We start from the raw sequence: 14,109 nt of genomic DNA, 5'->3' as shown, positions 1-14,109 counted from the left end.
CCTCGCCTCAACACCCGCCGCGCGATTAATTCGCGTCGCTCATTCACGCGCGTTTTAAAAATAAAACGCGATTCAAAGTTTTGAATTAAGAATGTTTTGAGTTCCAATTTTTTTTTATGTCACATAAAAGTTTAATAAATGAAGTTACAATGACTTCTAAGATGGATTTGCTCCAGGAAGGAGATGCTGGCTCGCGATCTTTAGCCGCTCGCCACATAAGTGTTGGTAATACTGTTACGGGATTGAACAATGGAGTCAATACAACACTTCTTTGTCATAGTTACAGTGTGCAACCCGACTTCGGGTCTTACTTAGCAGGTAAGATATTGGGATTCCGGAAAGACGTCTTCAAGAAAGAAGTTGGGTCAAGGCTAACAACTTAACTTTCTACTATGCACGCCCATGTAAAGGATGTTGTAGTGGACTGACTTTCAACATTAATAAAATAACTAAATTGGCCATAAAACGAGTGCTTCAATAACCTGTAATGCATAAATAGGAAGTTATTATTCCTAAGTATGTATTGTTCTGCCAAATATTAATGATGATGATGAAAAAATACTGCTTAACATTGAATAATTATTTTCATTAGATGGCACTTTCATTGTTTTCATAATGAAAGATCAACCAAACGTAGAGTTACACTTAGCCATTATTAAAGGCCAGCTTCCTCCTTTCTCTGGATTATCTGATAGAGATCACTTCCTATCAATAAGATCCTCTATTATAACATTACAAGAAAAATGTACTAAGTATTATTGTACGTAGGACCATACGTTACAATAATACTTAGGTACATTTTTACAAGCATCTGTTTCAGTTTCAAGTAGGATATTATGTGTATTTTCTATTAATTTACAATGTGATAGAAGAGAGATCCCTTGCCAAAATAGCGGCTATACTTAGTTGTAATCCTACTGTAATGTAAACATGCAATACCCTTATTAGTTATTACCCGACTGCGCCAGAATGGGTTATGATTTTTAGTTTTTTGCCGTCAGAAATAGTAAGTAGCTGTAACTACTTGCATTATACAGGGTGTCCCAAAATTAGCACGTCACACTGACTGGAGGTAGTTGAGTCTAAGACGCATCGAATAGAAAAGTTTGATGAGTTTTGAAATATGACTCATATTAGTTATTTTAAAAAATGGACTTAATATACTTGTAAAAATAAAATAACAACCCACAGCGTGACTTACACCTACAGTTCCACCTGAAAACGTCCCAGTAGTCCCAGCCCAGCAGCGGGACGTAAAGGCTCACTTATATGTATTGCTCTAAGGACCACCGTTGAATTGAATCACAGATAATATTCAATTAATTTTTTTTTCTCCACAACTAGGAAGCTCTTAGCCTGTATCTGTGATGACAAAGTGCTTTTAAAAAGTAGGTATATTTCAAAATGCTAATAAATTAGCAAAAATATTTCATGCTGTCTTAAAATTAGGTACAGCTTGGTAATTTACTACCTCCTAGATAGATTGGATAGAATCTAGCCGGATCATAAAGGTATTGCATTCGCCAGCAAGCTTTACCATTCCATTACTATGCTTACACAACTTACTCAACCAGTCTGGTCATTGATCTTTGCAATATTTGCCAAGAGTCCATAAAGGCTAATTATTGGTCCTAAGTAAGCATTAGAGTAAAGAATATAAAAGTCCCCGATCAATGTTTGTTTTGCATGATTGCCTGTGGGGTAAATATTTCCCTCTATTATTATGGCCAAGGTTGTATATTTTTACGGAAATGGTTTCGATTGTGAGGGGTTGTGCCTCAAATATACTTACTTCCCAAATTCAATGTTCTCAAGGTAATATTTCATATAAAATATGGTACTTAGACAATGATTTGGGGTTTCGTTTTTAAAGTTTTGGCTAAAAACTCTACAGCCATTCTAATCATGGCCAAGAGGGTTACAAAATATTACCACACAACACAAAGAATTAGCAAATAAAATGTGCGTTACGGCTTAAATATGCAGTGGTGGTATAATAATCATGGTACATTGACTTCATGAGTTTATAATGTTACTCATGGATTCAACTTTCTAAAGTTACCAAACGCATATATGTGCGTATTATAATATGCCTTGAGATTAGTGCATAAGTGATAATATTTTGCTATGAGTCAGAATATAAATAAACATTAAAGATGTTGTGAAGACTTGAGCAATAAATAATTTGCTATTAAAATACCGAGTAGAGTAATTTTGAATTACGCATTATACTTCAAACTTTACTTTCGAAATTGACTTTTTGATGAACCTTTTTCATGGTTAAATGCTTTAACCCTGAGAAGTCTGCCTGTAAACGAATTACACCCGTTTTTAAAAAGCTCTATACCTACTTACATACGTGTGTTAACTTCCGCGGCCAGTGTAAGTAAGTAGACGACATCGTATTTTTTCGGTCATGGTAAACGTGTCGCAAGTGCAGGGCATTTATTTCGACTGCAGACAAAACATTTTCTTATGAAATCGGTCCTTTAGCTCATGTAGAGTCTAAAGCTGATCTTATTAAACATGCGAATTGCGAACAGATTTCTACAACCTGATAAACAGCTAGGCGGTTAGATTTATTAATACTTAGTAGACACTGGTAATAGGTACGGCCTTGGTGCAAAAGACTAGTTAATTTCAATGTTAATTAAAACCAATTGTCCGTTAATTCCATTTATAAAAGGCACGAGGGCCTCATGCAAGATTTTATCACAAATTATTGTAATTTGACCAATATTAACATTTTATATGAATTAAACGTGAGCTATTTGTATTTCTTTGTTACTGGAGGAACTCAACCCACTATTAATACTGGACCATAAATATCAAGAACTAGTGAGATACCTACTCAAAAGTTGTCACAACACAACAAAACAAAATGGTAGAGTCGATCCTTTTTAAAAGCTAAAACAAAATTTCTATAATGTAACACAATATTCAGTAACTAACGGCTTTTTGACGATCCACTCTCCAGTCTGTTGCGCTATTGGTTTTTACACGATAAACATAAGCCATAAATGAGTCAATTATGTTTATAGTTTTAAACTAAATAATATTATTATGATAGAGTGGTCTGTCTGGCTATCTTTGCTACACGGATAACAAAATAAATAATAAATAAATATCCTTAGACATTTTACACTACAAAACGACCTCAAAAGGTCAGAAGGGCAGTTGACTCTGACTGAACATCCTTGTTGTGGTAAGAATTAAATCTTCTTCATAAAATTGAGTCTCCATATTTTAAAATATGTACTGATTAACTGCCTAGTGGTTCGCTTAACATCAGCTGCCATTGCAGTTTCGAATCCCTCTGCGAGCAATTTGTCTGAAAAGCTTATGCATGAGCTTGCTCTGTCATAGAATTAATACTTTGGGGCAAGGTTAATAGTTTGGTTGGAATAATAAACATTAGCTGTTATTGACAAGTATCGATCAATACAGAAAGCATAACGTAGCCAAACTTGGTGGGACACCCAAGCTCTTCATTTTGTGTGCACCAGCTGGAAATTGAATGTCGGATGTCCGGGTACCGAGTTCGACTCTTCAACACGCGAACTACAATTAATTTGACGCACCACACAGTGCAAGTGGTATAGTCATTTTCAGCCATAGTATATCCACTGCTGAACATAGGCCTCCCCCAATGACTTCCACATCGCACGGTTGGTAGCGGCCTGCATCCAGCGCCTTCCTGCTACCTTTATCAAGTCGTCGGTCCATCTTGCGGGTGGACGTCCCACGCTGCGTTTTCCGGTACGCGGCCTCCATTCCAGAACCTTGCTGCCAATAAGAATAGTAAACAACTTAAAAAACTATACATATAAAAAACTCTAAAGATACATAATAATGTATGCGAGCATGATTGTATTGTGCGGGAATCATATACGAGACCTGTAACTGAATTTTCAACCACAGCGCCAAATAATCGGTGTTACTTATTGAACTTTTTATTTTCAGCTTTGGACAGCTACGCATTATGGCTCTGGGTATCCGGGTTCCTGATACTGCTAGCGATATGCGGACTCTACGTCCTCACGCTGCGCTCCGTCTGGCGCCATTCCCGGGACGCTGTCATGAATGTGGCTGTAGTGCTCGCCGTCTACCCGGTATGTTACATTTCCGTATCTATTTTTGTGTGGACGTTACAATACGTCAGTCATGTGCGTAATAGGACTAATAGCAAATTATAAACACATCGTAATCTATAGAAAATATGTTACACACGACTTCTTGCGAATTCGCCTATCAGACACAGTTCTTAGAAAAGCTTTGATCGTCTATTTATAATCTCTGGTATTGTTCTTTGACTCTAATTCCGAAGATTTATTAGCAAAATTAACCTTCGCGTGGGCTATCGGACTGTATTAACAATCTACAATCTAACATAAGACTGATATTACGTCGATGCAATCAAATGGCGGGGGTGTTGTAAAAACTAGTTCTATTTTTTGATTATCAATTATATTTTAAACATGTACAAGTTTCAACTGTAATACAAAGTTTTTATAGACATATAACATGTGGTTGAGCAAATTATAATTTTATTACGTTACATCGTAGATATTAATTTATCGGTTCGAAAGTGCACCAAAGCACACAAAATAGTAAGCAAAATTCGTGTAACGCTGGCGATTAATTTATTATTATTAAGTAATTGTGATTTATTAATCCAATAACAACAATGAACATTCAGTTGATTAATAATCTTGTGCGTAAAAAATGGGACTACATTAAACTTATAGATATATAATGAAGTTTCTCACTAGGATTGAACAGGGTCTTTATATGTATATATGTTTTTCCTTTCGGAACAGTGATTTACCAGATCCGTCTTGAACAGGTAAATAACTAAGTTAGTGGGTTACGAGTTGTTATTAACTTAACATGAGAGAGTAATACCGTGGGTCATTGTTGCGTAAACATGACGCGCGTTTCGCAATGGCCGCACCGACGAGCCCCAATCCGCGGGCATTCCTCGACTTTGCTTCTTTAACAAAACCACTTGTGAAACACTAACTTTTTCCTGCTTTTACCTAGGTTATGATTAATGACAGCGTTGTTTTATAAAAATCTGCCAGTCGTTTTTGCTTCTGGAGTTTCATACCTAGGTACATACTACATGTACGTAAGTACATCCTTACAAACTTTCGCGCGTATAAAATTAATAGTATAGATAGCTATTGAATAAGTGGTAACATTAGTAAATTGACATCGAGATGATGACACATAGACTTTTCGACACCTAGCTTTTAAGCCGATCCCGAAACTATTAACTTTGTCGGTTATTCAGGGTATTTTTCAAGGCTAGAGCAGCCCTGCCAATATGCCACACTTGTTTGTTGTAGGCCCTTAAGGGTAGGTAAATTTAATTATAGTAGAACTTACAATAACAATTTTTGTGTAAGCTAGAGCTGAACTTTTTCAAATTCATTCACAAACGAACGTGGTCGTTATTAATTAACAACAGTAATTTAATCAACGTAACGTTCATATTTAACCCGTTAAGTTAATTACTGAATTGACTGAAACCAATTAAGTATTTGATCAGTCATTATCTAACGAAGCTAATTTTAATTATCTTAGTACTCAGCAAGAATTATCACTTTCAAGGCATTGGTGGCATTGTTTTAAGTAGGTACTTAGCTAATGCTATGCAAATATAGTATTTTTATTTGCAATTTGAAGCCTTGATTGGTTGTACTTGACCAGCTGAGCAATACTTGCACAGAATTCAATGGTTAGCCATTTGTATGCCGTGGGAGCTGTCTTTGCGAAACACTGGAGCTAGGACAATATTAAGTAGGCTAGTTTAACTTTAGCCCCTTGTTTTGTTTTTAAACTAAACATTTTTTACACTCAAAGGCAAAAATTCTAAGGCTGGGTTGCACCATCTTACTTTAACTTTAACAGACGTCAAAAATCTGTCAAAAAACACCGGTTATCTTTAAAGTTACGAACAAAGTTATGTGGTGCAAAACATTTTGCACCACATAACTTTGAATTCACCTAAAACGGACATTCCTTTGTGATTTGCTATTCCCTCGAAAATAAATGTCCAATGTTTTATGAACCTACGTTAAAACTTAAACACGGCAACAATATTATTAATTGTTACAATCAACCAAGCCTTAAAGTGGCACACGGCGCAAAATTACAAAATATGAAAATAATTATGAGAAACTAATTACCGTTACAACACCATGGCTTCTACACACGCGTGTGCTTTGGAAATACGATAGAGCGCCCATAGACACCGGCATTAATGTAAATTAAGACACCATAGGCCATAGGCGAACGAAACTAAATACCTAAAAGCTTGTAAAAAAGTGGGTATTAGCTGAACTGTTTCAGTATACTGGCTGAACTGTTTCAGTATCCTCAATATTGTTTTAATCTTCTTCTTTCTCAAATTACTAGAGACGTAGACAGTCTAACGTCAACGGTATTCGTCTTTTATAGTTTACGAGGTTTCCAGTTTTTATTGCTTCGTACTCGTATGTAGAGTTGTTAAAACCGTACTNTACAAGATATAGAAAAACTTGACGGTCTCATCCGTAGCAAATTGAATAAGCTTTTTTTGGTTCATAGTAGTCATGTCACTAGGACGCATAGTTTCCGAGGATTAAGCGAAAAACCGAAAAGTGGCACCTTTAAACCCCCCTCTCCCCGCCGGCTCAAGGGCTAAGGGTGGGGACTTTTGCTATGTTCACCTCCTAACTAGTCTAAATAAAGTCCTGCAGTCAGAAATTGTGTTCTACAGTTTTCCATCTATAATGCTTTATTGACTGGACTATACCGTACCGTTTACGCACGTGTAAGTTTACCAAAATACTTAATTCATTAAGAATTTTCTTGGTCTTGTACTGTTGAATGTTTATTTTGAAACCCTTGCTGATAGGTTTAAAGTTATTTGTGTTAGTAATAACGTAACGGATACTGCGAAGTGTGAACGGATAACGATACGGATCGCTCCAAAAGGGATTGCGGCCTTGGGTGTTCCGTCCTTTTACAAACACCTTCGGGCTAGAAAATACCTGCTATTGTTATTATTCAAACATGGTAGATCTTATTCATAAATATTGCAAATGAATGGTTCTGTATTTTTTGCCGAAATTTATGTAGAGAGAGCACTTTTGTATAGAATAAGGTGCTATTGTTTTGAATTTAAGAGCACAACCATTTGTTATTCAAAGAAGCTTTTTTTATAACAATCTTTTAATAGCTTACTGTAAAAAGTATTTCTAAGGATAAGTAACTATTGTTCTTATTATTTTTATTTTACTAGCATCCCATACTTTATTACAGGTAAACCTAGCCCTAAAAAAGATTAATTATCGTGGCAATAAGATTAAAAGTTTTCCTTAATTTCAAAATATTTAAGAGCATTGCAATCAGCTTTTATAAACTTCTAGTTATCTGCATGGAAAATGCCACAGAACTCTGATGTAATATGATTACCGCGATTCACGTTACGTGGTGCGTAGGAAAGTTACTTACAGTAACTTCTTTTTACAGATTTCCATATAAATGTCTAGAAAGCCTTTTGTTTTCATTTAAGTAAATAGGTACTTACATAGGTAAATGAAAACTTAAAGTCGCTAAAGATATCTATTTGTTTGGGGTTTCCTGATAGTTTTGTCAATTAACCGCCCGATCATAAAATGACGCGGGTTGTCGAAGTTCGAAATAACGTGTTTTATTATTGGAAGGTAAACGGAGATTCTTTGAATTATTGTGTCTTTTGTGACTGGTAGTTGAAAATCCATTCCATATGTTTTATGTTCATTAATAATACCACGAAATACTTTGTTGGAAGCCTAATGGTGGCATATAAAGGCTGCCATCAGGGTAGCCTTGTTTTCTGTGGTTACAGCCTATACATAGAGCCTATACTTCATTATTATTATCTTGGTAGAGTTCATTTTGTCATCATTCTGCCTTATTTTTTTAATCTATTAGGCTTTTATGAGTCCGATTCTATTCTTTTCCAAGTTTCCAACAATACCAACGACTAATAGCGGAACTCAATTCTCATGCTGATGTTGCAAAGGCGTTCGCTGTTTCCTCTGTCGATTCTCTTATGCCCGTTTTCACCATCTTTCCCTTATTTTTAAGTTATACCGATGAAAACAAAATTCCTGTTATGTGTTAGCCTAGGGGTCACTTAAAAATTAGGGAATGATGGTGAAAACGGGCATTATTAATCTACTGATTTTATCTAAAATCTAGTGCCCTTGGAATATAAAGTAACTAATCAAATGAAATAGCGAACAAGCCCAAGGACTACTTTTTATTACGCCCTTAAGAAGAAATGGTATCAATCATCACCATCAGCCATTTGTAGGTCCGGCCACCGCTGTAGTGTGGGAATGTAGGGCAAATCCTTTAGCCGAGAAGGTCATGCTGCTGTAGTGAAGACTACAAGTACCTAAATGACGTGATGATGATAGTTTTGTAAACAACGTTATTTATTTCTATTAAATGTGTTTTCAGGTAGTAGCGGCGTCAGCATACATAACTACAGTGGTGCCCCGAGCGACGCTGGTATGCGAAGCCATCGCGCAGCAAGCAGTCATGTTCGGGATGTACCACTTCTACTGCATGATCATTGATGATTGCGGCGGTGTTGATAAGCTCGTCAGGTAATTGAAGTTCAGATGTTCATCATTCGGTTCAGATTACATCCGCGTCAAAAACGTGAGCTATGTGTTTGAATCTCAGATCATAGACTATGATCTGAGGTCTGAATAGTCCTTGAGTGACTTATCCTTGTTCGTTCGTTTCAGCCAAATGACGTCCACTGCTGGACAAAGGCCTCCCCCAAGGTTTTCCACAATGAACGGTCCTGCGCTGCCCTCATCCAGGCTCTTCCCGCGACCTTATCCTTGTACTTTTCAATATTACTTACGATTAGTCATCATTTCAAGAGCGAAATCGTTTCTGAAGCTAACTTAAGTTTTTGTTGTACCAACTTATTTAAAATCTCAGATTATCACAAAACCGCTCTAATCTAGTTTATGTCTGCATCTCGTATCTGATACAGTACCTGTTTAAACTAAAACGAACCCGATTTTAATAATGATTTCAAGGTAACGCCTATCAGCAGCATTTAATGATTAAATAAGGATTTGTCTCGACCGATACTTTAAAAAAAAAATTAGATTAAGATAAGATGTACTTATTTGCAAGATGAGTGTCAATAATTCAATATTACACTATTTGCGGAACTTACGGCATACAATAGTTCAAAGTAGACTGGGTCGAGCGAGACTCAAGTCCCAGAGATCAGGTTAAAAAAGTTCTCGTAGTTGGGCAAAGATTTTATCATAGTAATGGCAGGGCAGCCGTAAAGGGGGATTGTATGGAAATCAAGGTTGAACTTGACTTTGTTAGCCCTGTTTCCGTGATGTCATAAAACGTGTTAATCACGACATACACGCGACGTTCGTGGAAAATAATAACAGCAGATAAATTCCGATTTGTGACAGTTGTTATTAAGTTTTTTTATTTTTTATAGTTAGGGATCTACTACAGTCGTAAGAGACGACTAACAATTACTCTGGCCAGCGGGAGCCTAAGAGTGTGGGTCAAATCCTCTCTTTTGCCTCTGGTATAAATTAGCGAGTGTAGGAGGGAGGTGCACACTCGAAGACTACAATTAATGACGATGATGATGATGATGATGATATTTTAATTATTCGCAGGCAAGCAGGCGACTGTTATCTGGAGACAAGGGTCCCTCCTTGTTGCTGCTGGCCATGCTGCGTTATTCCTCGACCGCGTCTTCAGAGGTAAGATTATAGATTCTGAATTTCTGGTATAAAGATTTAAGAAGGTAGGTAGGTACATTGAAGAAACATAACCTAAAAAGAACTTAGACTCTACTAACCGGACCAAACATTAGACTTCTTATTAACATGCTAGTTAGTGCCCCTAATGTTAACGATAATGATATTGTACTAAGCAAGATCCTAAACACAACACTAAAAGTGTATTTTGTTTCTGAAAATAAAACACAGCTCAAGTAAGGCCTTACTTCATAAAACAAAGTGTCGAATTGTGTTCGATTCGAAGTGATGAAAAGTATAGGCGTATAAGTAGGTTTAAATGGTTTATTCACTATAGACAATATTATAAACGTGACACAAGTAGATTTACAAGTTACAAAGCAGAAAAGACAAAAGAAAACAGTGAGAAACAAAATGCGCCGGCCCCGCGGCTCGTGACGCGCGCACCGTTTGCCTTTCTGAGACGGACTGGCGGACGTGGGGCGCCGGAGTTTATGAGCGCGGTGTGCGTAGGCGGGGCGAGCGGCGGAGCGGGCTAGTGGCAGTCACGGGAGACACAGCACTCCCAGTTCGCGGTAAAACATCGCGCGCTATATCCTCCCCCTCCAAGCCATCAGAAGACATCGAGGATGGCTTGGCAACCGGTACTTTACGCCGCGGTCTTCCCCTCTTACGGCCGTGCACGATTGCGGTATTCGAATCACCGACATAAGGTGTGAGTAGACTGGCATGATACTTCCCTCGAGGATTACTATCTCTATCTACAATTTCATAGGTGGTAGGTGAAACTACTTTTGAAATACGATAGGGACCTTCGCGCCTAGGAGCAAATTTACTAGTAAATCCTTTTGCTGCCTGACTAAGGCGATGACTTTCTATAAGAACGAGGTCTCCTTCGTTGTAGATGGGTCCAGTTCGATACCTTTAGTGGTGATTACATGTCCTAAGTATGTTACCCTTTCTCTGGCAAAAACACACTTTTCTCTGTTGGCTTTCAGATTAAACAGACGAAGACGGTCGAAAACCAGCTGCAGGTCACGCAAATGAGAGTCAAAGTCGTCCGAGATAACTAAAATATCGTCAAGATATGCCACGACTGTCATGCCTTTTGATCCACTGATTGCGAATGTCGTTTAAGCCCGAACGGAAACGATCCATTAATCTTTGAAACGTCGACGGTGAGTTTTTCAAGCCAAACGGCATGCGTCGAAACTGAAACGTTCCAAATGGTGAAACAAAAGCAGTTTTGTGTCTGTCTTCAGNGACGTGGCAGTAGTAGAAGCACTTCGGTTCATACTGTTTGCACGCGAACGCGTTAGCACCATTACTTTAAAATTGTTTATGCGTTTAGAAAATCAAATAGTCACTGCGAGCTAACTTGTCCAAAACGCGTTCAAAATCACTCGCGGCGGCCGAAGACGTCGACGGTTAACATGCACAATCACGCCTGTACCGGACGAAGCGCGCCTGAGCGAGCGGGTTGCGCGACGGCGACTCGCGTGACGTCACAGTCACGCCTGTACCGGACGAACCTAGCGTCGACCGATGTACGAGGTACTTACGCGCGGAAACTTGTAAGCAAGCATTGTTTGTTTCACAGACTCATAGTTTCACTTAANCGAGACTTAAGTCGATTTATCTTATTGTTATTAGGTAGGTACTTTGAATTCAATAAATAAGTAAGTACATGATGCGTTTTGTTTTTGTTAATTATAAAATTATTAAAAACGTATTAAAAATTTCCCTACTTTCGGGAAAATCGCCTTCACTGTCTACACTCCCCAACAAAATTGACACTAATGACATAAGATTTTTGCCTCACTCTTGACGAAGCGTTTGTATGAAGACTATCCATCTAGGTTTTATTAATCTAAGTTCACAACACAGTTCAATTCACAGTTCGAAGCCACTCGTTGGATGCGCCATTTATAGGCGTATAAGTAGGTTTAAATGGTTTATTCACTATAGACAATATTATAAACGTGACACAAGTAGATTTACAAGTTACAAAGCAGAAAAGACAAAAGAAAACAGTGAGAAACAAAATGCGCCGGCCCCGCGGCTCGTGACGCGCGCACCGTTTGCCTTTCTGAGACGGACTGGCGGACGTGGGGCGCCGGAGTTTATGAGCGCGGTGTGCGTAGGCGGGGCGAGCGGCGGAGCGGGCTAGTGGCAGTCACGGGAGACACAGCACTCCCAGTTCGCGGTAAAACATCGCGCGCTATAAAAGGCAATTAATGTTACAATACTTCAAATCTAATAGATTATTCATTTACCAAGGGACATTGAAGGTACTATTGCGATGACGTCAAATTCCATTACTACGGAAGTCTATTTAATTATGATGAAAAGTTGTAATCCATTTACATGGACACCTTTCCAAATGAATGGTTACACCTTTACGATTCGATACGATCGAGTGTGATCATCGCTTTATAACAACACGATGGGTTTTGGTACTTACACCTAATTGCCTTTCAGAATGGGTAATTGGATCTAATAGGGTTGTTTGCGAGAGGCGAGGCACACCCGTGGGACTTTGTCAAACACAATGATTAACATCGATATCTCCTATCTTAGTTATTAGACTATCAGCCTTATCTAATCTGGTTGTTTTACTAATGGGAACTACATGAGCCTAATGGAGTTTTTTTTGACTGGATCTTTTTTTATTTCAGGCGCAATATTCTCCGGCTACGTTATCTCGTAGTTCAGATGCCGATAATTCAAGGAATCATCTACATCATCATCCTCCTCATTTGGGTAGAAGACATGGTAAGTGGAAACTTTGTTTTCAAAAAGCAGAAAGACAGATCCAGAAATATAAGCAAAATAGAAAGATCGGTATACCTACTTATTGATATTTTATTTCTGTTTGTTATCCACTTGAGAATTAAACTACTGATAAATCTGATTAAGGAACATACTTAGCTCAGTTCATAGATAGACCCATGACTGAAATAAAATATTTTCTAGAAGTCATTGAAATGATGATTCATTCCAAATCTTAACGTGATTAACATTCAATTGAAATGGTGAATCATTCACAATTCTTCAAATTACTAGAAGCAAGCTACGCGAAAGTTGCCTTATTGTAATCTATAGGGAAAAGCAATTAATAAAATGACTTATTCTTCCAGATGCTGTACATCCGCAGTTTCCCGTTCTTCCAGCCGTTCGTAGTCGCGTCCATCCTGACCGGCATCTGGGGGGTGACGATGTCCGTCAAAGCCGCCGAGGCGTCCGGTCTCCGTCCGAAGCCGAAATTTTTCGTGCTGCAGCTCGCGCTTCTGATCGTGAAGCTTCAGTGCGGCATCATAAGGTTCCTGCCGCGGGCCTTCACGATGCCCTGCCTCATGTCAGTGAATCCCATCGTGTTTGTCAATCGTAAGTCGAAAATGTTTAAATCTACTTTTGCTCCTAAATTCGTTTGTGACGGACACAATTTCGCAATGGGCTGGGTTACCTAATTATCGCTTCAAAGAGCATAAACTATTGCGTACGAAAAAAGACGAATAAATTTGAATTGTGTGAATAAAGGGCATAAGAAATTACAAATCGTCGCTCTGCTTGCAAATGGAATCTAAACAAAGAATTTGTCTGCAACCACATTTTAAAAGAATTCGTTTTTATGGAAGAGCAAAGTTTGCATTATCATTCTATCTGCATTGTCGAGTTATTTAAATGGTTCGAGGGTGCATAACTTATAGTAGGTCATGTCTATGACCTCAATAAGACTTGCATCGGGTATGTTTTCTGTAGTTCTAGAAAGATCTGTAAACACATGCGATAGAATACGAAATTCAGATTAACGGTTCTAACTACCCAAGCAAGTGCATTTAGTAATCAAGCATTTTGTTTTATCCAGTGCTGCAGAACAGCTTGACCCTCGTGGAGATGCTTCTCCTGTCTGCGCTGGCCTGGCGCCTGTACAGCGGCCCCCCGTCTCGAGCCGGGAAGGTCCAGCACGCAGTCATCGCCACCGTGGATGACAGCATCTTCGACGTCAAGTCCATCAAGGACAGCTTGGATTCCAAGTCTTTTAAAGGGAAACACGACAAGTGAACGACAGAAAATCTCTCAGAGATATGATAATTTTTGTGATTGTAATTTTTATTGGATGTTGTCAGATTGAAAATCTAGATGTGTTTTTGTCCAAATTGTAGAAATTGTATGTAGTGCACGATGACAGTGAGTTCTTTGATAGTGTTTATTTATAGATATCGCTAGATATTAAGAGGCTAACATGTATGATGTAAGTCAAAAGATTGGAAAAACCAGTAATAATAAACATTAATAATGTTTAATTAAATTA

General features: G+C 38.2%; 1 protein-coding gene across 1 annotated transcript; it reads left to right on the top strand.

Moving 5' to 3' along the window:
• On the top strand, nucleotides 1-14,106 carry LOC114350070 (organic solute transporter alpha-like protein). Its single transcript, XM_028300718.1, has 7 exons — nucleotides 1-318; nucleotides 3,964-4,112; nucleotides 8,500-8,648; nucleotides 9,711-9,797; nucleotides 12,473-12,569; nucleotides 12,935-13,181; nucleotides 13,663-14,106. The coding sequence occupies exons 1-7, from the start codon at nucleotides 117-119 to the stop codon at nucleotides 13,857-13,859; spliced, it is 1,128 nt and encodes a 375-aa protein (XP_028156519.1). The 5' UTR covers nucleotides 1-116; the 3' UTR covers nucleotides 13,860-14,106.
• The last annotated feature ends 3 nt before the right edge of the window (nucleotides 14,107-14,109 follow it).

This window comes from Ostrinia furnacalis, unplaced genomic scaffold, assembly GCF_004193835.3.
Source record: "Ostrinia furnacalis isolate ACB-3 unplaced genomic scaffold, ASM419383v2 OfSCF0780, whole genome shotgun sequence".
Taxonomy (NCBI): Eukaryota; Metazoa; Arthropoda; class Insecta; order Lepidoptera; family Crambidae; genus Ostrinia; species Ostrinia furnacalis.
This window is presented reverse-complemented; position numbering and strand designations above follow the sequence as displayed.

Coding starts and splice junctions, on each gene's coding strand:
- LOC114350070 (XM_028300718.1), top strand. CDS start 117: ATGTCACATAAAAGTTTAATAAATGAAGTTACAATGACTTCTAAGATG. Junction 12,570..12,934: donor TCATTTGGGTAGAAGACATG/GTAAGTGGAAAC, acceptor TTATTCTTCCAG/ATGCTGTACATCCGCAGTTT. Junction 13,182..13,662: donor TCCCATCGTGTTTGTCAATC/GTAAGTCGAAAA, acceptor TGTTTTATCCAG/TGCTGCAGAACAGCTTGACC.